The sequence below is a fragment of the Oncorhynchus keta genome, unplaced genomic scaffold (assembly GCF_023373465.1).
Source record: "Oncorhynchus keta strain PuntledgeMale-10-30-2019 unplaced genomic scaffold, Oket_V2 Un_contig_204_pilon_pilon, whole genome shotgun sequence".
In the NCBI taxonomy this organism is placed as follows: domain Eukaryota; kingdom Metazoa; phylum Chordata; class Actinopteri; order Salmoniformes; family Salmonidae; genus Oncorhynchus; species Oncorhynchus keta.
This window is the reverse complement of record NW_026282042.1, coordinates 180,622-208,069: the sequence shown is the minus strand read 5'-3', so window position 1 is coordinate 208,069 and position 27,448 is coordinate 180,622. Positions and strand designations below refer to the sequence as shown.

The 27,448-nt window shown below is 40.6% G+C and overlaps 1 protein-coding gene and 1 long non-coding RNA gene across 14 annotated transcripts in view; one reads left to right on the top strand and one right to left on the bottom strand.

Moving 5' to 3' along the window:
• Window positions 1-26,763, bottom strand: part of LOC127920758 (troponin T, fast skeletal muscle isoforms-like) — a 37,291-nt gene extending 10,528 nt beyond the window's left edge. Inside the window, exons 1-10 of one of the 2 annotated variants that reach the window (XM_052504777.1) lie at window positions 26,641-26,763; window positions 20,951-20,989; window positions 20,563-20,576; window positions 9,847-9,864; window positions 9,389-9,409; window positions 6,059-6,077; window positions 5,048-5,087; window positions 4,573-4,689; window positions 3,877-3,954; window positions 443-556 (exon numbers count right to left, since the gene is read on the bottom strand). In XM_052504777.1, the coding sequence (XP_052360737.1) occupies window positions 443-556; window positions 3,877-3,954; window positions 4,573-4,689; window positions 5,048-5,087; window positions 6,059-6,077; window positions 9,389-9,409; window positions 9,847-9,864; window positions 20,563-20,576; window positions 20,951-20,989; window positions 26,641-26,708 (528 nt within the window). In that variant the 5' untranslated portion in view covers window positions 26,709-26,763. The remainder of the gene's footprint in view (window positions 1-442; window positions 557-3,876; window positions 3,955-4,572; window positions 4,690-5,047; window positions 5,088-6,058; window positions 6,078-9,388; window positions 9,410-9,846; window positions 9,865-20,562; window positions 20,577-20,950; window positions 20,990-26,640) is intronic. The other variant, XM_052504778.1, reaches the window with a different exon arrangement.
• Window positions 10,600-13,399, top strand: LOC127920760 (uncharacterized). 12 transcript variants are annotated; one of them, XR_008107326.1, is made up of 10 exons: window positions 10,600-11,064; window positions 11,100-11,414; window positions 11,450-11,694; window positions 11,765-11,834; window positions 11,975-12,079; window positions 12,115-12,184; window positions 12,290-12,359; window positions 12,395-12,499; window positions 12,739-12,843; window positions 12,984-13,105. It is a non-coding gene; the product is annotated as an uncharacterized LOC127920760 (long non-coding RNA). The 12 variants fall into 12 exon arrangements; XR_008107324.1 differs by having other exon boundaries at window positions 12,115-12,219; XR_008107320.1 differs by lacking the exons at window positions 11,765-11,834; window positions 12,115-12,184; window positions 12,395-12,499 and adding exons at window positions 12,500-12,601; window positions 13,250-13,399 and having other exon boundaries at window positions 11,450-11,624; window positions 11,940-12,009; window positions 12,290-12,324; window positions 12,704-12,843; window positions 12,984-13,210.
• Window positions 26,764-27,448: the final 685 nt, after the last annotated feature.

Here is a 27,448-nt window from a genome sequence, read left to right as displayed (position 1 = left end):
GGCTGTGATGAAGATAGGTCTATGTTTTCCAAAGAAGTACACTCTATATGTAGGGAACGAGGTGGTACACTCTATATGTAGGGAACGAGGTGGTACACTCTATATGTAGGGAACGAGGTGGTACACTCTATATGTAGGGAACAAGGTAGTGCACTCCCGAATGGCGCAGCGGTCTAAGGCACTGCATCGCAGCCATCACTACAGACCCTGGTTCAATTCCAGGCTGTTTCAGAACTGGCCGTGATTGGAAGTGCCATAGGGCGGAGCACAATAGGCTCCAGTGTCATCCGGGTTATGGTTTGGCCTGGGTGGGCCATCATTGTAAATAACAATTTGCTCTTAATTAACTGACTTGTTAAATAAAATAATAAGTAGGAAACGAGGAGCATTTTGAGAGGCCCTGGATTTGTGTTTAGCGTGGTGTGTGTGGAGGTCACCTGACCTTCTGCAGTGAGCTGCTATAGCTGGAGCCCATGTTGGTCAGAGCCGACTTCTTCTTAGCGTCATCATCAGCCTTTCTCCTTTGATCCATCTCCTCCTTCTTCAGCCTCTCCTCCTGTACAAGCAACCACAACAGCCACGTTAAGTAACCACAACACCCACGTTAAGTAACCACAACACCCACGTTAAGTAACCACAACACCCACGTTAAGTAACCACAACACCCACGTTAAGTAACAACAACACCCATGTTAAGTAACCACAACACCCACGTTAAGTAACCACAACACCCACGTTAAGTAACCACAACACCCACGTTAACCAAACCACAACACCCACGTTAAGCAACCACAACACCCACGTTAAGCAACAACAACACCCACGTTAAGTAACCACAACACCCACGTTAAGTAACCACAACACCCACGTTAAGCAACCACAACACCCACCCACAACACCCACGTTAAGCAACCACAACACCCACGTTAAGCAACAACAACACCCACGTTAAACCAACAACAACACCCACGTTAAGCAACCACAACACCCACGTTAAGCAACCACAACACCCACGTTAAGTAACCACAACACCCACGTTAAGTAACCACAACACCCACGTTAAGCAACCACAACACCCACGTTAAGCAACACAACACCCACGTTACACCAACACCAACCACAACACCCACGTTAAGTTAACAACCACAACAACACACCCACGTTAAGTAACCACAACACCCACGTTAAACACAACACCCACAACACCCACACCACGTTAAGCAACCACAACACCCACGTTAAGTAACCACACCCACGTTACACAACACCCACATTAAGCAACAACAACACCACCCACGTTAAGCAACAACAACACCCAACACAACACCCACGTTAAGCAACCACAACACCCACGTTAAGCAACAACAACACCACGTTAAGCAACACAACACCCACGTTAAGCAACAACAACACCCACGTTAAGCAACACCCACGTTACAAACACCCACGTTAAGCAACCAAACACCCACAACACAACACCCACGTTAAGCAACAACAACAACACCCACGTTAAGCAACCACAACACCCACGTTAAGCAACCACAACACCCACGTTAAGCAACCACAACACCCACGTTAAGCAACCACAACACCCACGTTAAGCAACCACAGCCACAAGCAACCACGTTAAGAAACCACAACACCCACGTTAAGCAACAACAACACCCACATTAAACCACAACACCCACGCAACAACAACACCCACGTTAAGCAACCACAACACCCACGTTAAGCAACACAACACCCACGTTAAGCAACCACAACACCCACGTTAACACACACACCCACGTTAAGCAACCACAACACCCACGTTAAGCAACAACACCCACGTTAAGCAACCACACAACGTTACCACAACACCCACGTTAAGCAACCAACACCCACGTTACACAACACCCACGTTAAGCAACCACAACACCCACGTTAAGTAACCACAACACCCACGTTAAGCAACAACAACACCCACGTTAAGTAACCACAACACCCACGTTAACCACAACACCCACACCACAACACCCACGTTAAGTAACCACAACACCCACGTTAAGTAACCACAACACCCACGTTAAGTAACCACAACACCCACGTTAAGCAACCACAACACCCACGTTAAGCAACCACAACACCCACGTTAAGTAACCACAACACCCACGTTAAGCAACAACAACACCCACGTTAAGCAACACAACACCCACGTTAAGCAACCACAACACCCACGTTAAGCAACCACAACACCCACGTTAAGCAACACAACACCCACGTTAAGCAACCACAACACCCACATTAAGTAACAACAACACCCACGTTAAGTAACCACAACACCCACGTTAAGCAACACAACACCCACGTTAAGCAACCACAACACCCACGTTAAGCAACACAACACCCACGTTAAGTAACCACAACACCCACGTTAAGCAACAACAACACCCACGTTAAGTAACCACAACACCCACGTTAAGTAACCACAACACCCACGTTAAGTAACCACAACACCCACGTTAAGCAACCACAACACCCACGTTAAGCAACACAACACCCACGTTAAGTAACCACAACACCCACGTTAACACCCACAACACGTTAAGCAACCACAACACCCACGTTAAGTAACCACAACACCCACGTTAAGCAACCACAACACCCACGTTAAGCACAACACCCAACCACAACACCCACGTTAAGCAACCACAACACCCACGTTAAGCAACCACAACACCCACGTTAAGCAACACAACACCCACGTTAAGCAACCACAACACCCACGTTAAGCAACACAACACCCACGTTAAGCAACCACAACACCCACGTTAAGCAACACAACACCCACGTTAAGCAACACAACACCCGTTAAACAACCACAACACCCACGTTAAGTTAAGCAACACAACACCCACGTTAAGCAACCACAACACCCACGTTAACAACACAACACCCACAACACCCACGTTAAGCAACCACAACACCCACGTTAAGCAACCACAACACCCACGCAACCACAACACCCACGTTAAGCAACCACAACACCCACGTTAAGCAACCACAACACCCACGTTAAGCAACACACACCCACGTTAAGCAACCACAACACCCACGTTAAGCAACACAACACCCACGTTAAGCAACACAACACCCACGTTAAGCAACCACAACACCCACGTTAAGCAACACAACACCCACGTTAAGTAACCACAACACCCACGTTAAGCAACCACAACACCCACGTTAAGTAACAACAACACCCACGTTAAGTAACACAACACCCACACAAACACCCACGTTAAGTAACCACAACACCCACGTTAAGCAACAACACCCACAACACCCACGTTAAGTAACCACAACACCCACGTTAAGCAACACAACACCCACGTTAAGCAACACCCACAACACCAACACCCACGTTAAGCAACACAACACCCACGTTAAGCAACACAACACCCACGTTAAGCAACCAACACCCACGTTAAGCAACACAACACCCACGTTAAGTAACACAACACCCACGTTAAGCACCCCACGTTAAGCAACACAACACCCACGTTAAGCAACCACAACACCCACGTTAAGCAAACCACAACACCCACGTTAAGTAACAAACACCCACAACACAACACCCACGTTAAGCAACATGTTAAGCAACACAACACCCACGTTAAGCAACCACAACACCCACGTTAAGCAACCACAACACCCACGTTAAGCAACCACAACACCCACGTTAAGCAACAACAACACCCACGTTAAGCAACAACAACACCCACGTTAAGTAACCACAACACCCACGTTAAGTAACAACATGTTGGTAAAAACAACACAAACTTCAAGTACATGTTGAATTCATGTGTTTGCCTGCAGAGTTTAGGCTATACAGACCTCACGTCTGGCCTGGCGTTCCTTGTCCTTCTCAGTGCGTACCCTCTGGATCTCAGCCCTCTCTGACCTGCGTTTCTCCTGAGAGGAATAGAGCCACCGACACAGTTGTTTACCGGTCTGACACCAGAACACATGGTTTACTGTAGCCTTGTTACTTGGGCTAAGAGATAGGTTGTTAGGCCACCAGAACACATGGTTTACTGTAGCCTTGTTACTTGGGCTAAGAGATAGGTGGTTTACCGGTCTGACACCAGAACACATGGTTTACTGTAGCCTTGTTACTTGGGCTAAGAGATAGGTTGTTAGGCGGTCTGACACCAGAACACATGGTTTACTGTAGCCTTGTTACTTGGGCTAAAGGATTGGAATTAAGTTCTAGAAGTTCTTCAAGACAGAAGCCCAAAACTCACAAAAGGTCAACATCGACCTATGTATCAGTTTGGGCTCCATTCCACAAGTCAAGCATAGTTTCTACTCCTGAATTTATACCTGGTTCTACCAGGGTTAAGGTCAATTCCATTTCATTTCCAGTCAATTCAGAACGTTAACCAAATTACAACTCCAATTCCAAATGTTCCTCATTGAAAAGAATAGAAGAAGAATTGTAGTTGTAATTGCAGAGTACTTCCTGAATGGTCTGCAATTGGTATTTACACCTGTGTTTACAGCTGTAAAGGCGAGGTAATAACAGCTCACAATTCTGGACTTGAGGGCGATAAGCTCCTCCTCCTCCTTCTTCCTGTTCTCAAAATGGACGTCGATCAGCCCCTGCAGCTCAATCAGGTCTTTGTTCTGACGCTTCTTATGGAGGTCCTGTTTAAACAGCAAAATTTAGAGAGAGATTACAGCTAGAGAGAGATTACAGCTAGAGAGAGATTACAGCTAGAGAGAGATTACAGTTAGAGAGAGATTACAGTTAGAGAGAGATTACAGCTAGAGAGAGATTACAGTTAGAGAGAGATTACAGTTAGAGAGAGATTACAGATAGAGAGAGATTACAGTTATAGAGATTACAGCTAGAGAGAGATTACAGTTAGAGAGATTACAGTTAGAGAGAGATGACCTCAAGTGATGTATCACTGTACCAGACCTAAACAGTTGCTTTCTTTTGGCCAAGGATGTTTAAATTCAAGAAACAGGATTAAAGAGAAACGATTTATAGTGTACTTACGTCAAAGTCCACCTTCTCGCCATCAGGGACCTTAGGGACTCTATGGAATGTCAAAACATGCCACGTAAGTTATATCTAATGCTTTTAGGACAACGCAGCAAAATTCACCTGGTTCTAGCACTGCCACTGTTGGTTCTGTCCTTATAAAACATTTAGCATACAAGCTACAGGGTTACAAACATGTGGACGCCAGGGATCTGTCCTTATAAAACATTTAGCATACAAGCTACAGGGTTACAAACATGTGGACGCCAGGGATCTGTCCTTATAAAACATTTAGCATACAAGCTACAGGGTTACAAACATGTGGACGCCAGGGTTCTGTCCTTATAAAACATTTAGCATACAAGCTACAGGGTTACAAACATGTGGACGCCAGGGTTCTGTCCTTATAAAACATTTAGCATACAAGCTACAGGGTTACAAACATGTGGACGCCAGGGTTCTGTCCTTATAAAACATTTAGCATACAAGCTACAGGGTTACAAACATGTGGACGCCAGGGTTCTGTCCTTATAAAACATTTAGCATACAAGCTACAGGGTTACAAACATGTGGACGCCAGGGTTCTGTCCTTATAAAACATTTAGCATACAAGCTACAGGGTTACAAACATGTGGACGCCAGGGTTCTGGACTTCCGGTTAAAATTCAGTTTCAATTCAGTCAATTCACCAAGTCAACTGAAATTCTAGCGAATTCTTCCAATTCGTTCAATTCCTTCTTCACTTGTTTTTTTTCTTCCAATTAGGACAATTATAATTTCAGTTTACTTCCTGAATGGATTGACTAGATACCAACCCTGATGAACACACACACACACACACACACACACACACACACACACACACACACACACACACACACACACACACACACACATGTGGACACACACACATAAAACACACACACACACACACACACACACACACACACACACACACACACACACACACACACACAGCTGGAATTGGTTGGTTTGTCATGAATGTTGGATAGAAGTTCTACTCACTTGAACTTGGGCTTCTCCTCTGTTCGGTAAGAACATCGTGAACGTGGGGGAAGAATATATTACAGCGTTAGAGATGTCACAAACCAGTGGCAAAGATCTCAAGCAACAGACCCAAAATGGAGGTTCAGTTAATCGAGGGGACATATCCGTGTGGGACACACTCCGTGTTACATCTCTGGGCCGCAGTTTCAGGCTACTTTTATTAACTTGTAAAAAATAATAACTTATTAAATATTATAATAGGAAAAGTAAACCGTTTGTAGGTTTTACTTTCAATCTCACGATGTTAATTTGGTATGTGTGTTAGTGAAAAACAGCTGTTTAACATGTATAATAACAGATGTGTACAGTGGAGGTGCGTGTAAAGGATGAGTAGGACAAGAGTAATACTTTACTGTTCACTATGTAGGATCTCTATGCTACCATTCTCCTTTATTCGTCTTCATTAGAACTACTTCATTGTCAGAATTAAACTCTTTCTACAATCCATTCTCCTTTCTTCTACTTCATTAGAACTACTTCATTGTCAGAATTAAACTCTTTCTACAATCCATTCTCCTTTATTCTACTTCATTAGAACTACTTCATTGTCAGAATTAGACTCTTTCTACAATCCATTCTCCTTTCTTCTACTTCATTAGAACTACTTCATTGTCAGAATTAGACTCTTTCTACAATCCATTCTCTTTTATTCTACTTCATTAGAACTACTTCATTGTCAGAATTAGACTCTTTCTACAATCCATTCTCTTTTATTCTACTTCATTAGAACTACTTCATTGTCAGAATTAGACTCTTTCTACAATCCATTCTCCTTTCTTCTACTTCATTAGAACTACTTCATTGTCAGAATTAAACTCTTTCTACAATCCATTCTCCTTTATTCTACTTCATTAGAACTACTTCATTGTCAGAATTAGACTCTTTCTACAATCCATTCTCCTTTCTTCTACTTCATTAGAACTACTTCATTGTCAGAATTAGACTCTTTCTACAATCCATTCTCTTTTATTCTACTTCATTAGAACTACTTCATTGTCAGAATTAGACTCTTTCTACAATCCATTCTCTTTTATTCTACTTCATTAGAACTACTTCATTGTCAGAATTAAACTCTTTCTACAATCCATTCTCCTTTATTCTACTTCATTAGAACTACTTCATTGTCAGAATTAGACTCTTTCTACAATCCATTCTCCTTTCTTCTACTTCACTAGAACTACTTCATTGTCAGAATTAGACTCTTTCTACAATCCATTCTCCTTTCTTCTACTTCACTAGAACTACTTCATTGTCAGAATTAGACTCTTTCTACAATCCATTCTCCTTTCTTCTACTTCACTAGAACTACTTCATTGTCAGAATTAAACTCTTTCTACAATCAATTCTCCTTTCTTCTACTTCACTAGAACTACTTCATTGTCAGAATTAGACTCTTTCTACAATCCATTCTCCTTTCTTCTACTTCACTAGAACTACTTCATTGTCAGAATTAAACTCTTTCTACAATCCATTCTCCTTTCTTCTACTTCACTAGAACTACTTCATTGTCATAATTAGACTCTTTCTACAATCCATTCTCCTTTATTCTACTTCACTAGAACTACTTCATTGTCAGAATTAGACTCTTTCTACAATCCATTCTCCTTTCTTCTACTTCACTAGAACTACTTCATTGTCAGAATTAGACTCTTTCTACAATCCATTCTCCTTTCTTCTACTTCACTAGAACTACTTCATTGTCAGAATTAGACTCTTTCTACAATCCATTCTCCTTTCTTCTACTTCATTAGAACTACTTCATTGTCAGAATTAAACTCTTTCTACAATCCATTCTCTCTTTATTCTACTTCATTAGAACTACTTCATTGTCAGAATTAAACTCTTTCTACAATCCATTCTCCTTTCTTCTACTTCACTAGAACTACTTCATTGTCAGAATTAGACTCTTTCTACAATCCATTCTCCTTTCTTCTACTTCACTAGAACTACTTCATTGTCAGAATTAGACTCTTTCTACAATCCATTCTCCTTTATTCTACTTCATTAGAACTACTTCATTGTCAGAATTAAACTCTTTCTACAATCCATTCTCCTTTCTTCTACTTCATTAGAACTACTTCATTGTCAGAATTAAACTCTTTCTACAATCCATTCTCCTTTATTCTACTTCACTAGAACTACTTCATTGTCAGAATTAGACTCTTCCTACAATCCATTCTCTTTTATTCTACTTCACTAGAACTACTTCATTGTCAGAATTAGACTCTTTCTACAATCCATTCTCTTTTATTCTACTTCACTAGAACTACTTCATTGTCAGAATTAGACTCTTTCTACAATCCATTCTCTTTTATTCTACTTCATTAGAACTACTTCATTGTCAGAATTAAACTCTTTCTACAATCCATTCTCCTTTCTTCTACTTCACTAGAACTACTTCATTGTCAGAATTAAACTCTTTCTACAATCCATTCTCCTTTATTCGTCTTCATTAGAACTACTTCATTGTCAGGATTAAACTCTTTCTACAATCCATTCTCCTTTATTCTACTTCACTAGAACTACTTCATTGTCAGAATTAGACTCTTTCTACAATCCATTCTCTTTTATTCTACTTCACTAGAACTACTTCATTGTCAGAATTAGACTCTTTCTACAATCCATTCTCTTTTATTCTACTTCACTAGAACTACTTCATTGTCAGAATTAAACTCTTTCTACAATCCATTGTCTTTTATTCTACTTCATTAGAACTACTTCATTGTCAGAATTAGACTCTTTCTACAATCCATTCTCCTTTATTCTACTTTATTAGAACTACTTCATTGTCAGAATTAGACTCTTTCTACAATCCATTCTCCTTTCTTCTACTTTATTAGAACTACTTCATTGTCAGAATTAGACTCTTTCTACAATTCATTCTCCTTTCTTCTACTTCATTAGAACTACTTCATTGTCAGAATTAGACTCTTTCTACAATCCATTCTCCTTTATTCTACTTCACTAGAACTACTTCATTGTCAGAATTAGACTCTTTCTACAATCCATTCTCTTTTATTCTACTTCACTAGAACTACTTCATTGTCAGAATTAGACTCTTTCTACAATCCAAGACTGAATTCTGTACTTGGATAATACATGCTAATTCTATTCCAAAAGTCAAGTTGGTGACAGAAATATTTATTAAAATCAGAAATTACAATGAATAAGTACCGAAAACATCGTTGCCATTGTGATTAGATTTTGGCTTGACTTTCACACTCAAACAGGCAGAAACCACAAGCAAAGCAACAGCAACACTCGAGCAGTCAGAGAAATACAAAGTACCATCTTGTTCTCCTTCCTCCACTGGTTTGGCAGAATGTCATGCAGGAAGAGAAGCAGACGGAGCAGACATGAACATAGGAGTCACTGCAGCATTTCATATTCCGTCAACCCTTTCTCACGCTGTCACAACAGGTCTGTTTGCTGGCATTTCTCATATAGGCCACTCAGGCCGTAGTTTCGCGTGACAGACTATTCACGTGAGATTTGGTTCTTGGATCCCGAGATTACTCAGGCCTTTAACTTTCATTCATTTGTTGCGAGTATAGGGGAAAATATATTTAGCAGGAGACTAAATTTGGGCAGTGTTTTGCTACTGGAGCACGTGGACTCATGGACAGGGTCTCTTTCTCCAGTCTTGCGATAGCGTAAACCTCCTGAACTGGGACAGGAGACTGACAGTGCAGTCTGTCCAATCAGAAGTACACATACAACAACTTTAAGAACTTGAATACACATACCTTCCTCTTCATAGGCCTCTGCATGCAGCAAACATCCAAAGCAAGAGCAGAATAGATATCATGATTAGTGATATATACTGTACATAAGCTCAGGACAAGCTGTCGGTGCCTGCTGGGGTTGCAACGTTCCGGAAACTTCCAGAAATCTTCCAATGGGATTTCTGAAGAAGAAAACAGGAAATTCCCAGAAGTTCCCAGAAATTTACAACCCTGGTGCCTGCTAGCACATTCAGGACACGTTCAGTTGACTAGGCACAGCTCTGCAGAACATTCACTCACCCAAATTGAGGTGTTTATGACCAGTGTAATACACTATACATTACAGTAAATGTGGCCAGAAGTACACTTCATGAAAACAGGTAAATATGAATATGAACTATAACAATAAATAGTTGATATACAGTATTATAGCTCAGTTGGTAGAGCATGGCGCTTGTAACGCCAGGGTAGTGGGTTCGATTCCCGGGATCACCCATACGTAGAATGTATGCACACATGACTGTAAGTCGCTTTGGATAAAAGCGTCTGCTAAATGGCATATATATTATTATTATATTATTATATTATTATATTATTATATTATTATATTTATTATATTATTATATTATATTATTATTATATTATTATATTATATATTATTATATTATTATATTATTATATTATTATTATATTATTATATTATTATATTATATTATTATTATATTATTATATTATTATATTATTATTATATTATTATATTATATTATTATATTATATTATTATATTATTATATTATTATATTATTATATTATTATATTATTATATTAATGTGAGAGATAAACAAGTTGTTAACGGGCATCAACTTTCTGCATCGTTCCTCTAATCATTCCTTTATAGGTTAATAAAATAAGCTTTTCAGACAAGATCTCAAAAGGGGCAAAGAAAGATCATTTATATGAGGAAACGTCCTCCTTCATCTGTGCCGTTACGGTAATGAAAACACAGGTATAACGAGGTTCAAGGAATGGGGGACCACCTTCCTCAACATCATCTCTGTAATGGTGAAATTAGGACGATTGAGGAAGAGTAGCAGAGATGGGCATGGATGAAAAAAATACTGTAATCCACATAAAGGTTATTTTGGAACAGGATTAAAATATAATAATCAGGTTATTTTGGAGCAGGATTTAAATATAATAATCAGGTTATTTTGGAACAGGATTTAAATATAATAATCAGGTTATTTTGGAACAGGATTTAAATATATTAATCAGGTTATTTTGGAGCAGGATTTAAATATAATAATCAGGTTATTTTGGAGCAGGATTTAAATATAATAATCAGGTTATTTTGGAACAGGATTTAAATATAATAATCAGGTTATTTTGGAGCAGGATTTAAATATAATAATCAGGTTATTTTGGAGCAGGATTTAAATATAATAATCAGGTTATTTTGGAACAGGATTTAAATATAATAATCAGGTTATTTTGGAACAGGATTTAAATATAATAATCAGGTTATTTTGGAGCAGGATTTAAATATAATAATCAGGTTATTTTGGAGCAGGATTTAAATATAATAATCAGGTTATTTTGGAGCAGGATTTTAATATAATAATCAGGTTATTTTGGAGCAGGGTGAAAATATAATAATCAGGTTATTTTGGAGCAGGATTTAAATATAATAATCAGGTTATTTTGGAACAGGATTTAAATATAATAATCAGGTTATTTTGGAGCAGGATTTAAATATAATAATCAGGTTATTTTGGAGCAGGATTTAAAGATAATAATCAGGTTATTTTGGAGCAGGATCAACATATAATAATCAGGTTATTTTGGAGCAGGATTCAGATATAATAATCAGGTTATTTTGGAGTAGGATTTAAATATAATAATCAGGTTATTTTGGAACAGGCTTAAAATATAATAATCAGGTTATTTTGGAACAGGATTTAAATATAATAATCAGGTTATTTTGGAGCAGGATTAAAATATAATAATCAGGTTATTTTGGAACAGGATTTAAATATAATTATCAGGTTATTTTGGAGCAGGATTTAAGTATAATAATCAGGTTATTTTGGAGCAGGATTAAAATATAATAATCAGGTTATTTTGGAGCAGGGTGAAAATATAATAATCAGGTTATTTTGGAGCAGGATTTAAATATAATAATCAGGTTATTTTGGAACAGGATTTAAATATAATAATCAGGTTATTTTGGAACAGGATTTAAATATAATAATCAGGTTATTTTGGAACAGGATTTAAATATATTAATCAGGTTATTTTGGAGCAGGATTTAAATATAATAATCAGGTTATTTTGGAGCAGGATTTAAATATAATAATCAGGTTATTTTGGAACAGGATTTAAATATAATAATCAGGTTATTTTGGAACAGGATTTAAATATAATAATCCGGTTATTTTGGAGCAGGATTTAAATATAATAATCAGGTTATTTTGGAGCAGGATTTAAATATAATAATCAGGTTATTTTGGAGCAGGATTTAAATATAATAATCAGGTTATTTTGGAGCAGGATTTTAATATAATAATCAGGTTATTTTGGAGCAGGGTGAAAATATAATAATCAGGTTATTTTGGAGCAGGATTTAAATATAATAATCAGGTTATTTTGGAACAGGATTTAAATATAATAATCAGGTTATTTTGGAGCAGGATTTAAATATAATCAGGTTATTTTGGAGCAGGATTTAAATATAATAATCAGGTTATTTTGGAACAGGCTTAAAATATAATAATCAGGTTATTTTGGAACATTTAAATATAATAATCAGGTTATTTTGGAGCAGGATTAAAATATAATAATCAGGTTATTTTGGAACAGGATTTAAATATAATAATCAGGTTATTTTGGAACAGGATTTAAATATAATAATCAGGTTATTTTGGAACAGGATTTAAATATAATAATCAGGTTATTTTGGAGCAGGATTTAAATATAATAATCAGGTTATTTTGGAGCAGGATTTAAATATAATAATCAGGTTATTTTGGAACAGGATTTAAATATAATAATCAGGTTATTTTGGAGCAGGATTAAAATATAATAATCAGGTTATTTTGGAACAGGATTTAAATATAATTATCAGGTTATTTTGGAGCAGGATTTAAGTATAATAATCAGGTTATTTTGGAGCAGGATTAAAATATAATAATCAGTTACTTATGATGGAAGCTTCCTGTCTTCCATTGAGCATTTTTCATCCATTTGCCATATTCAAAACATTTCTAGAAAGCAACTTCCAGGTTCTAATACATTCCCATCAAATACAGAAAGTTTAGAGCACTACAAAATCAAGGGCTCATTATCTTTTCTCCAGTTGCATTCTGGGAGAAGCAGCTCCCGGTGAGGTGATATAGTAAGTATGTAAGATAGCAGCTCCCGATGAGGTGTTATAGTAAGAATGGAAGATAGCAGTCATTGGTTTAGCTTTAGTTTCTAGCACCCTTATTTGTTTAGTAAATATTCCCAGGTAGGGCTATAGTATATATTCATCCACAAGCCCAATGCATCTGCAGCATCTAACACCACATTCATCATTAACCCCTAGCTCCTATCACCTGTCTAGGCACATCTAACACCACATTCCTCATGAACCCCTAGCTCCTAACACAGTCTAGGCACATCTAACACCACATTCCTCATGAACCCCTAGCTCCTACCACCTGTCTAGGCACATCTAACACCACATTCATCATTAACCCCTAGCTCCTACCACCTGTCTAGGCACATCTAACACCACATTCATCATTAACCCCTAGCTCCTACCACCTGTCTAGGCACATCTAACACCACATTCATCATTAACCCCTAGCTCCTATCACCTGTCTAGGCACATCTAACACCACATTCCTCATGAACCCCTAGCTCCTAACACAGTCTAGGCACATCTAACACCACATTCCTCATGAACCCCTAGCTCCTACCACCTGTCTAGGCACATCTCAGATCTCATCCTCATTAACCCCTAGCTCCTACCACCATCTAGGCACATTTCAGATCTCATCCTCATTAACCCCTAGTTCCTACCACCGTCTAGGCACATATCAGATCTCATCCTCATTAACCCCTAGCTGCTACCACTGTCTAGGCACGTTTCAGATCTCATCCTCATTAACCCCTAGCTCCTACCACTGTCTAGGCACATATCAGATCTCATCCTCATTAACCCCTAGCTCCTACCACCGTTTAGGCACATATCAGATCTCATCCTCATTAACCCCTAGCTCCTACCACTGTCTAGGCACATCTCAGATCTCCAAGTGCAGAAGGGCTAGGGGCTAGGGGCTAGGGCCTAGGGGTGGATTTGGGATTGATCATGATCGGTGATATTACAGAAGCAGTTTGAGAGGAAGCAGCTGAAGCCATTCAGTGAGGCAGAGGCGTGCTTGAGAAAGTACTGTAGCTATAACTAATACACATACTAGACTATGGGTATACAGTACCAATATGCATACCGCACTATGGATACACAGTACTAATACACATAGTATACTATGGATACACAGTACTAATATACAGTACATAGTATACTATGGATACACAGTACTAATATACAGTACATAGTATACTATGGATATACAGTACTAATATACAGTACATAGTATACTATGGATATACAGTACTAATACACATAGTATACTATGGATATACAGTACTAATATACAGTACATAATATACTATGGATACACAGTACTAATATACAGTACATAGTATACTATGGATATACAGTACTAATATACAGTACATAATATACTATGGATACACAGTACTAATACACATAGTATACTATGGATACACAGTACTAATATACAGTACATAGTATACTATGGATATACAGTACTAATATACAGTACATAGTATACTATGGATATACAGTACTAATATACAGTACATAGTATACTATGGATATACAGTACTAATATACAGTACATAGTATACTATGGATATACAGTACTAATATACAGTACATAGTATACTATGGATATACAGTACTAATATACAGTACATAGTATACTATGGATATACAGTACTAATATACAGTACGTAGTATACTATGGATACACAGTACTAATATACAGTACGTAGTATACTATGGATACACAGTACTAATATACAGTACATAATATACTATGGATATACAGTACTAATATACAGTACATAGTATACTATGGGTATACAGTACTAATATACAGTACATAATATACTATGGATATACAGTACTAATATACAGTACATAGTATACTATGGATATACAGTACTAATATACAGTACATAGTATACTATGGATATACAGTACTAATATACAGTACATAGTATACTATGGATATACAGTACTAATATACAGTACATAATATACTATGGATATACAGTACTAATATACAGTACATAATATACTATGGATATACAGTACTAATATACAGTACGTAGTATTCTATGGATATACAGTACGTAGACCAGGGGTGTCAAACTCATTTTGCCCCGCGGGCCATGTTCAGTACCCCCCACCCCCCCAGTACTCAAACCAGTCCCATGAATCAGCTCACAGGGGATCCAGTATGTTTGACACCCCTGATGTAGACGATAGAAGTATGCTTTCTTCATGGAGGGCAGTTATGAAGAGGAGGCACCTCCAGTAGCTCAACAGTTAACATTAGTGCCTCAGGGGTTTGAGCTGGAGACGGGGGGACGGGACGCGGGGGACACTATCAGGAGGGACTATATACTACATTAGTAGGTCTCATCTATGTCTACCTGGGGGACAGGTGTGGTTGCACGAGGGAAGGATGAATGAATAAGCTACGCCACATACCTTCCTCCTCTACAACCTCAGGCTCAGGCTCAGGCTCGGGTTCTGCCTCCTCCTCTACCTCCTCTTCCTCTACCTCCTCCTCTGGGGCTGCCTCGGGGCTACCTCTACTTCTACTACCTCTTCTTGGGACACGCAGCAGAGCACACAGCATGCAGAGGGAAACCAGGGGGAGGAAGGGTTTCGGAGAGAGGTTAGATATTTGTTTATGAACGCGTATAAGGAGGAGAGAGAGAATCTGGTTAGTTGTAGGATGAAATTGTTAGTTTTAAGATGAAATTAGAGGACAGTACTGTCCTGCTGGAGTTTGCAGCGAGCAGTGATGAGAAGAACAGGAGGGATGAGAGAAGAGAGGAGAGGACAGTACTGTCCTGCTGGAGTGTGTGCAGCGAGCAGTGATGCTGAGAAGAACAGAAAGAGAGGAATGAGAGAAGAGAGGAAAGAGGGATGGAAAAAGATGGGTAGATGGCATCAATAAGATGAAGTGAAATGATACGTTTTGAATGATTGATGGTTTTCTGCATTCCGGAGATACCTGAGTTTGAAAACGTGTCACATGACCAAAAAAAAATGTGGAATTCCTTATCGCCCAATCACATTTTTCATAATTTTAAAAGTTTTCTAAAAATCACTAATAAGTCACTAAGTTAAAACAGTCACCCTTAAGAAGTGTTTGACAAGCTGTTTGATAAATCAAACGTGATTAAGCGCAGATAAAACAAACGTAATGATGATAAATGATAAGCAAGCAGAGATTTTGTGAGTTTTTTAAAATTATATATTTTTTTACAAACGCTTGATCAACAATGACAGACTTTATTATCTAGGGAAGTCAGTTGATCACCGGACAAACAAAGCAATAAGTATTTAAATTAAACCTGACGAACTGGTACACGAAGCTCACACACAGGGAAGGCTGTACGGGTGTCATGATGTGTGGCTGCATACTGTAATGTAATTGTGGTTGCTAAGTTACAACAGAGAAGCAGAGCGCACCACTGAAGGTCTGAGTCCATGTTAAATCTTTGCTTCATTGTGTGAAAACAGACATGAATCAAATCAAATCAAATGTTATTGGTCACATACACATGGTTAGCAGATGTTATTGGTCACATACACATGGTTAGCAGATGTTAATGGTCACATACACATGGTTAGCAGATGTTAATGGTCACATACACATGGTTAGCAGATGTTATTGGTCACATACACATGGTTAGCAGATGTTATTGGTCACATACACATGGTTATTTATTGTCACATACACATGGTTAGCAGATGTTATTGGTCACATACACATGGTTAGCAGATGTTATTGGTCACATACACATGGTTAGCAGATGTTAATGGTCACATACACATGGTTAGCAGATGTTAATGGTCACATACATGGTTAGCAGATGTTATTGGTCACATACACATGGTTAGCAGATGTTATTGGTCACATACACATGGTTAGCAGATGTTATTGGTCACATACACATGGTTAGCAGATGTTATATATATATATATATATATATATATATGTGGTCACATACACATGGTTAGCAGATGTTAATGTTTAGTGATGCAGTTAAATGCTTGTGCTTCTTACAGTATCTAAGGAACAAAAGGGAGTAATATCTAACAATCATCAACAATTAATCATTAACAACTACCTAATACACGTTGTCAAACACATCTAATTAAGGGGTGAATGACATATATAGTATATATATATATGGAAGAGTGATGGCTGTGCGGCATAGGCAAGATGCAATAGATGGTATAAAATACAGTATATACATATGAGATGAGTAATGTTGTGTGAATCTGACTTCATACAAAGCTTTCCAGCGCAGTTAAGATGTTTATGATGCAGTTAAGATGTTTATGAGCTCCACATTACAGATATTTGAAGGGAACCAAAAGGGGATGTTAATTAGTCATAAAATATCCAGTCACGCAAATAATCTATTAAAAAGACTCGCAAAGCAGGCGTTGTCAAACACATTTCAGATTAAGGGTGAGAGTCGACAAATTAGTACGAGTGGAAACACCATGGAAACCGAATTGTCTGTTGTTTTTTTTTGTTTTTTTTACCTTCCTCGTCTTCAGTTTCCGCAAAAGAAATATGGTGAAACAAAAAACACATGTCATTTATCAGATCATAAATTGGTCCAATCCTTGACCTGAGACATTGCTCTATAGGAGACATTTATCAGATCATAAATTGGTCCAATCCTTGACCTGAGACATTGCTCTATAGGAGACATTTATCAGATCATAAATTGGTCCAATCCTTGACCTGAGACATTGCTCTATAGGAGACATTTATCAGATCATAAATTGGTCCAATCCTTGACCTGAGACATTGCTCTATAGGAGACATTTATCAGATCATAAATTGGTCCAATCCTTGACCTGAGAAACTCTATTTGTGCTTTATCAAAAAACATTTGATTCAAACCCATGGAGACATTTATCAGATCATAAATTGGTCCAATCCTCTGACCTGGAGTACATCATGCTCTATAGGAGACATTTATCAGATCATAAATTGGTCCAATCCTTGTATCCCTGAGACAGACAGTTGCTCTAGGGCAGGAGACATTTATCAGATCACTAAATTGGTCCAATCATCTTGACCTGAGACATTGCTCTATAGGAGACATTTATCAGATCATAAATTGGTATCCAATCCTTGCCCTGGAGACATTGCTCTATAGGAGACATTTATCAGATCATAAATTGGTCCAATCCTTGCCCTGAGACATTGCTCTACAGGAGACATTTATCAGATCACAAATTGGTCCAATCCTTGACCTGAGACATTGCTCTATAGGAGACATTTATCAGATCATAAATTGGTCCAATCCTTGCCCTGAGACATTGCTCTATAGGAGACATTTATCAGATCATAAGGATTGGTCCAATCCTAGGGCTGACTTGAGACATGGCTCTAGGAGGACAGGAGTATCTCATAGCCTTGTCCCAGGTCAAGTCAGAATCATCTAGCTGATCATACTTACTATATAATAACCTCCATGACTGCATAAATTAAACTCTATTTGTGAGTTTGACAAAATCCATTTATTCAAACCATCTCATCTAGGGCTGTATCCAGTCTAGGAGGACAGGACAGTATACCATCATCATCTAGGGCTGTATCCAGTCTAAGAGGACAGGGCTGTATCCAGTCTAAGGAGGACAGTATAACATCATCTAGGGCTGTATCCAGTCTAAGACAGGACAGTATACCATCATCTAGGGCTGTATCCTGTCTAGGAGGACAGGACAGTATCCCATCATCTAGGGCTGTATCCTGTCTAGGAGGACAGTATCCCATCATCTAGGGCTGTATCCTGTCTAGGAGGACAGTATACCATCATCTAGGGCTGTATCCTGTCTAGGAGGACAGTATACCATCATCTAGGGCTGTATCCTGTCTAGGAGGACAGTATACCATCATATAGGGCTGTATCCTGTCTAGGAGGACAGTATACCATCATCTAGGGCTGTATCATGTCTAGGAGGACAGGACAGTATCCCATCATCTAGGGCTGTATCCTGTCTAGGAGGACAGTATACCATCATCTAGGGCTGTATCATGTCTAGGAGGACAGGACAGTATCCTGTCTACCATCATCTAGGGCTGTATCCTGTCTAGGAGGACAGTACAGTATCCATCATCTAGGGCATCACAGTCTAGGAGGACAGGACAGTATCCCATCATCTAGGGCTGTATCCTGTCTAGGAGGACAGGACAGTATCCCATCATCTAGGGCTGTATCATGTCTAGGAGGACAGGACAGTATCCCATCATCTAGGGCTGTATCCTGTCTAGGAGGACAGGACAGTATCCCATCATCTAGGGCTGTATCCTGTCTAGGAGGACAGGACAGTATCCCATCATCTAGGGCTGTATCATGTCTAGGAGGACAGGACAGTATCCCATCATCTAGGGCTGTATCCTGTCTAGGAGGACAGGACAGTATACCATCATCTAGGGCTGTATCCTGTCTAGGAGGACAGGACAGTATCCCATCATCTAGGGCTGTATCCTGTCTAGGAGGACAGGACAGTATCCCATCATCTAGGGCTGTATCCTGTCTAGGAGGACAGGACAGTATCCCATCATCTAGGGCTGTATCCTGTCTAGGAGGACAGTATCCCATCATCTAGGGCTGTATCCTGTCTAGGAGGACAGGACAGTATCCCATCATCTAGGGCTGTATCATGTCTAGGAGGACAGGACAGTATACCATCATCTAGGGCTGTATCCTGTCTAGGAGGACAGGACAGTATACCATCATCTAGGGCTGTATCCTGTCTAGGAGGACAGGACAGTATCCCATCATCTAGGGCTGTATCCTGTCTAGGAGGACAGGACAGTATACCATCATCTAGGGCTGTATCATGTCTAGGAGGACAGGACAGTATACCATCATCTAGGGCTGTATCCTGTCTAGGAGGATATTGCCTGACAATATGTACCTGAAACTCAAATCTAATGATATAATCTTTGATATTAACATTATCTTTCACTGAGTGAAGCCAAACCTGCACAGAAATATACAGACTTCAACCCTTTTAGAAGGTTAGAAGAAACATTTTAATTATTATCACAACTGCTGATACACAGTGTAAAAGAGTTCAGGCTTAATTAACGACAGTATTTTTTACATTGATTATAAAGTAAACACAGAGTTGAGGACAGACGGGTTGAGAATGGACACCATCTGTCTGTTCTTCGGGAACCCAGTTGGGGGAGACACAGCTCTAAGAATAGAGGATGCTGTTGTACAGAAGGCTTCAACTCCACCTTGTTTAATTACACGTGGAGATACGTATCACTGATCATTAAAGTAAGAGTAGATTCTTTCAAAGTAATATTGTTAATTTTTCACTTACCCTCGATCTGATCACTGAAAAATAACAACAGTATACAGTTAACATCAATAGGCTCATTTAACTTAGAGTTATAAGTCCAACGGTTCGCTTCAGTAATAGAAATCGCCATTCCTACCTGCATTAACTAAAACTTTAATGTCACCACCAATAAACCTCATGTCTATCCTGTTTCACTCCAACCGCAATGATTTACTAACAAGATACTCAGTGGTCAGGTTGTAAATGTCTCAGTCCCCACTGATAGCATCAAAACGTAATACACTTAGTTAGTTGTAAATTATTTGGTAGCGAATGAGCCTAACAAGGAAATTAAATCCTCAATCATAAAATTAATTAAATTAATTAAAATAAAAAGGAATAAAATGAATGATAAAATGTGAATACTTACACTTCCTCGGTGTCAGACATGGTGACAGTGGATTTACACCTGGAAGAAAAGTAGGAACGTTTCTTTATTTAAATGTGTTGTTTTATTGTAGGATGTTTTCCCCCTTTCATCTGAAGGAGAATACCTGGGTAATACATTTACATTTACATTTAAGTCATTTAGCAGACGCTCTTATCCAGAGCGACTTAATTACAAGGGAAGGAAAGGGGGGATACCTGGGTAATACAAGGGAAGGAAAGGGGGGATACCTGGGTAATACAAGGGAAGGAAAGGGGGATACCTGGGTAATACAAGGGAAGGGGGAAGGAATACAAGGGAAGGGGGGATACCTGGGTAATACAAAGGAAAGGGGGATGGAAGGAAAGGGGGAAGGAAAGGGGGATACCTGGGTAATACAAGGGAAGGAAAGGGGGGGTATACCTGGGTAATACAAGGGAAGGAAATGGGGGGGGATACCTGGGTAATACAAGGGAAGGAAAGGGGATACCTGGGTAATACAAGGGAAGGAAAGGGGGATACCTGGGTAATACAAGGGAAGGAAAGGGGGATACCTGGGTAATACAAGGGAAGGAAAGGGGGATACCTGGGTATACCTGGGTAATACAAGGGAAGGAAAGGGGGATACCTGGGTAATACAAGGAAGGAAAGGGGATACCTGGGTAATACAAGGGAAGGAAAGGGGGATACCTGGGTAATACAAGGGAAGGAAAGGGGGATACCTGGGTAATACAAGGGAAGGAAAGGGGGATACCTGGGTAATACAAGGGGAAGGAAACCTGGGGGGAAGGAACTGGGTAATACAAGGGGAAGGAAAGGGGGATACCTGGGTAATACAAGGGAAGGAAAGGGGGATACCTGGGTAATACAAGGGAAGGAAAGGGGGGATACCTGGGTAATAAAAGGGAAGGAAAGGGGGATACATGGGAAATACAAGGGAAGGAAAGGGGGATACCTGGGTAATACAAGGGAAGGAAAGGGGGGATACCTGGGTAATACAAGGGAAGGAAAGGGGGGATACCTGGGTAATACAAGGGAAGGAAAGGGGGATACCTGGGTAATACAAGGAATACAAGGGAAGGAAAGGGAAGGGGGATACCTGGTCAGTTGGAAAGGGGGATACCTGGTCAGTTGGAAAGGGGGATACCTGGTCAGTTGGAAAGGGGGATACCTGGTCAGTTGGAAAGGGGGATACCTGGTCAGTTGGAAAGGGGGATACCTAGTCAGTTGGAAAGGGGGATACCTGGTCAGTTGGAAAGGGGGATACCTGGTCAGTTGTCCAACTGAATGTATTCAACTGAAATGTGTCTTCCTCATTTAACCCCTCTGAATCAGAAGGTGCGGGAAGGTGCGGGGCTAAGTTGTACAACTGAATGTATTTGCATTAGTCATTTAGTCAGTTGTACAACTCCAGTGGAACAGTCACTTTACAATAGTGCATCTAAATCTTAACTGAAATGTGTCTTCCTCATTTAACCCCTCTGAATCAGAGAGGTGCGGGGAAGGGGGGCTGCCTTAACCAACACACTGCTGAGGTAAATTATATCCTCTTCATTCACATCCTTCCAACATCTTTTGACATCATTTGTAGGTTAAAACTTTCCTACGGTGCACTGAAAGGACATCTTAGTGTCATGTAGTACACACAACTAGCTAACACTTCTCCTCGTCCTCATTCAGGTCTCTGAAGCCCTCGGCTGTACAGGACGTGGAAGAACTCTCATTTCTAATCCTTCGGATATATATAAAGTGTCCTAAGAGGGTTCTTTCACACCTAGTGGTCCAAGACAGCTGCAGATGTCCTTCAGGCTTAGTCCTTTAGGATCTTATTACCCAGACTCAGCTGAGACCTTCTCTGTCCACATAGCTCCCAAATCCACCCTCTCCTCTTCTCCATATCTGGGCATCGTGGTCATTCATCACAACAAAGAAGGAATAAGTGATGATGGTAAGGAGAAGTCTGAGGATCCTTCCTGATTGGTTGGGTTCCACAAGACCATTCGGTTGACCCTTTGTGGTTCGTTTGGTTAACTTGTGATATTAAAGACTGGTTGACGATGACGACGAGTCTCCACCAGACTAACACTAAAACAATATAAAAACATTTGGTTGAAAATCTATCCTATTTTTTTTTCTGTGTGTGTGTGTGTGTGTGTGTGTGTGTGCCCATTTGAAGATTTCCTTGGGTTTGCGCCCCATGGACCTCCCGGTCGAGGCCGGCTGCGACAGAGCCTGGGCTCGGACCCAGGGTCTCTGGCGGCACAGCCTTAGACCACTACGCCACCCGGGAGGCCCCAAGGGATGTAACCTTTGACCCATAACCCTCAGTCTAGAACACTCAGAGCAGCTGTATCTCCGTAGCTGTTTGAACCTGATAGAAAACACTGTACTGCTCTGTAGCAATGGAGACCTGTCTAAACGGACTATCGCCCCGTAGCACTCACATCTGGAATCATGAAATGCTTTGAAAAAGGCTTTTTGCTTGGCTCACGTCAACATCATCATCCCAGACACCCTTGGACCCACTCCAATTCGCATACCGCCCCTCCCAAACAGATCCACAGACGACTCGATCTCTATTGCCCTCCACACTGCCTTCTTCCATCTGAACAAGAGGAACACATATGTGAGAACGCTGTTCATTGACTGCAGATCAACGTTCAACACCGTAGTGTCCTCCAAGCTCATCACACTAAACTAAGGACCCACTTCTTGACGGCCCCACCGCCCCTCCCACCCTCAACTTGGGAGCCCATCAGGGATGCGTGCTTAGTCCCCTCCTGTACTCCCTCTTCACCCACAACTGCGTTGTTCATTAAGTTTGATGACAACACAACTGATCACCGACGACGATGAGACAGCCTTTAGGGAGGAGGTGAGTGACCTGGTAGTGTTTTAGGACAACAGCCTCTCCCTCAACGTCAGCAAGGCAAAGGAGCTGATCGTGGACTATAGAAAAACGGAGGGCCGAGCCACGCCCCCATCCACATCGACGGGACTGTAGTGGAACGGGTTGAAAGCAACAAGTTCCTCTGTGTTCCGTCACTAAGCATCATGGTCCCCACACACCAACACAGTCGTTAAGAGGACACGACAACGCCTCTTCCCCCTCAGGAGGCTGAAATGATTTGTCATGGACCCTCAGGTCCTCAAAATGTTCCACAGCTGCACCATTGAGAGCATCCTGACTAGCTGCATCACCGCCTGGTGCGGCAACTGCTTGGCATCCGACCGTAAGGCGCTACAGACGGAGGTACGTTCGGCCCAGTACATCACTGGGGTCGAGCATCCTGCCATCCAGGACCTCTATACCAGATGTCAGAGAATGGCTCTATACCAGAGAATGGCCCGTCAGAGAATGGCCCTAAAAATTGTCAAAGACTCCGGCCACCCAGGTCATAGACTGTTCTCTCTGCCATAAGACTACTAACTAGTTAGTTAAATAGTTACCTGGACTGTCTGCATTGACCCTTTTTGCACTAACTTTTGCACTAACTCTTTTGACTAATCAAATACGCCGCTGTTATTGTTTATTATCTATCTATCCTGTTGCCTAGTTACTTTACCCCTACCTATACAGTATGCACAACATCTACCTCCATTACCTCTTACCCCTGCACATTGACTTGGTACTGTTACCCAGTGTATATAGCCAAGTTATCGTTACTCATTTAGTATTTATTCTTTGTGTTATTATTTTTCTATTTTTCTCTCTCTACGTTGTTGGGAAGGGCCCGTCAGTAAGCATTTCACTGTTAGTCTACACCTGTTGTTTCTCTCTGTGTTGTTGGGAAGGGCCCGTCAGTAAGCATTTCACTGTTAGTCTACACCTGTTGTTCCTCTCTACGTTGTTGGGAAGGGCCCGTCAGTAAGCATTTCACTGTTAGTCTACACCTGTTGTTTCTCTCTGTGTTGTTGGGAAGGGCCCGTCAGTAAGCATTTCACTGTTAGTCTACACCTGTTGTTTCTCTCTACGTTGTTGGGAAGGGCCCGTCAGTAAGCATTTCACTGTTAGTCTACACCTGTTGTTTCTCTCTACGTTGTTGGGAAGGGCCCATCAGTAAGCATTTCACTGTTAGTCTACACCTGTTGTTCCTCTCTACGTTGTTGGGAAGGGCCCGTCAGTAAGCATTTCACTGTTAGTCTACACCTGTTGTTTCTCTCTACGTTGTTGGGAAGGGCCCGTCAGTAAGCATTTCACTGTTAGTCTACACCTGTTGTTTCTCTCTACGTTGTTGGGAAGGGCCCATCAGCATTTCACTGTTAGTCTACACCTGTTGTTCCTCTCTACGTTGTTGGGAAGGGCCCGTCAGTAAGCATTTCACTGTTAGTCTACACCTGTTGTTCCTCTCTACGTTGTTGGGAAGGGCCCATCAGCATTTCACTGTTAGTCTACACCTGTTGTTCCTCTCTACGTTGTTGGGAAGGGCCCATCAGCATTTCACATTTCACTGTTAGTCTACACCTGTTCAAATGTTTTGCAATTGTGAGACGTGTCAAACAGTCCAACATCCGTTGGGAAGCCCCCAGCAGTCTGGCTGCTTAGATTACAACCAGCAGTTAGTACCAGTTCCATACAACCAAATGCAGTTAGTCACTGTTCTATACGTTAGTAGGATATATATTATCCTATGGTAAATCTACTGTGACAGTAGGAGAGACCACTTCCTCTTCCTAGACTTATACCTTAGTAGGATATAGATTCTCCTACGTTGTTGGGAAGGGCCCGTTCCTAGATTTCAGTTCTATACGTTAGTAGGATATAGATTATCCTATGGTAAATCTACTGTGACAGTAGGAGAGACATTTCACTGTTCCTAGACTCTGTTCTAATGTTTTGCAATATGAGATTCAAACAGTCCAACATCCGGTCAAATGCCCCCAGCAGTCTGGCTGGAGCAGCTGATTACAACCAGCAGTTAGTACCAGTTCCATACGTTAGTAGGATATATATTATCCTATGGTAAATGTACTGTGACAGTAGGAGAGACCACTTCCTCTTCCTAGACTCCAGTTCTATACGTTAGTAGGATATAGATTCTCCTATGGTAAATCTACTGTGACAGTAGGAGAGACTGCTTCCTCTTCCTAGACTCCAGTTCTATACGTTAGTAGGATATAGATTCTCCTATGGTAAATCTACTGTGACAGTAGGAGAGACTGCTTCCTCTTCCTAGACTCCAGTTCTATACGTTAGTAGGATATAGATTCTCCTATGGTAAATCTACTGTGACAGTAGGAGAGACCACTTCCTCTTCCTAGACTCCAGTTCTATACGTTAGTAGGATATAGATTCTCCTATGGTAAATCTACTGTGACAGTAGGAGAGACTGCTTCCTCTTCCTAGACTCCAGTTCTATACGTTAGTAGGATATAGATTCTCCTATGGTAAATCTACTGTGACAGTAGGAGAGACCACTTCCTCTTCCTAGACTCCAGTTCTATACGTTACTAGGATATAGATTCTCCTATGGTAAATCTACTGTGACAGTAGTAGAGACTGCTTCTTCTTCCTGGACTCGTAAATCACTGTCTCTTTATCCATCTCTGTCTGTCTCTCTATATCAGTGGCACGTACCTGCCCAGGAATATTAACAAACCCTCTATAATAAACACAGGAATCAATCACTCTTAAACGGTTAAATGTTGTGTTTCTTCAACCCTTTGTCTTTCTATCTATCTTTCTTTCTTACCTCAGAAAAGTTGAAAGAAGTGAGACTCCTTGGCGATGGATGGGGAGACTGGCTGTAACTCTTCTCATCAAATAAGTCCTTGTGTTATAGTGATATTTGATCTTGTCAAGCTGCTCATTGGCTGGGGTCTGACAGTGTGAGGTAGGGTAGTCGAGGGGGGGCCTGCGGCATCTTAACACCCTCAATAAGGAGATGGATGAAGGTGGGGAGTTGGGGGGGGTGGGATAAGGAGGGATAAGAGAAGGAGTGGGGTTCTGGTTGTGGAAAGAAGCAGCTGAGATGCTATATTTATATCTATATTTGTCGTGAGCAGCAGCAGAACTGATAGTGTGAGTAATGGGGATCCCAGTGGGCAGAACCTGCTGGAGTCTGGAGGGTTATACATCAGTGGCTTGGAACGCGGACAATGTCCCCCTGTGTGTTCTACCAGCAGGAATACAGGAATGCACACAGTCAGTCAGTCTGTCAGTCAGTCTGCCAGTCAGTCAGTCAGTCAGTCAGTCAGTCAGTCAGTCAGTCAGTCAGTCAGTCAGTCAGTCAGTCAGTCAGTCTGTCAGTCAGTCAGTCAGTCAGTCAGTCAGTCAGTCAGTCAGTCTGTCAGTCAGTCAGTCAGTCTGTCAGTCAGTCAGTCAGTCAGTCAGTCAGTCAGTCAGTCAGTCAGTCAGTCAGTCAGTCAGTCAGTCAGTCAGTCAGTCTGTCAGTCAGTCTGTCAGTCAGTCAGTCAGTCATTACTGAGTCCAGTCATGGGATGGCAGAGGAGAGGACGGTGTACTTTACAGACGACAAACCAGTCAGTTATTATGTTACA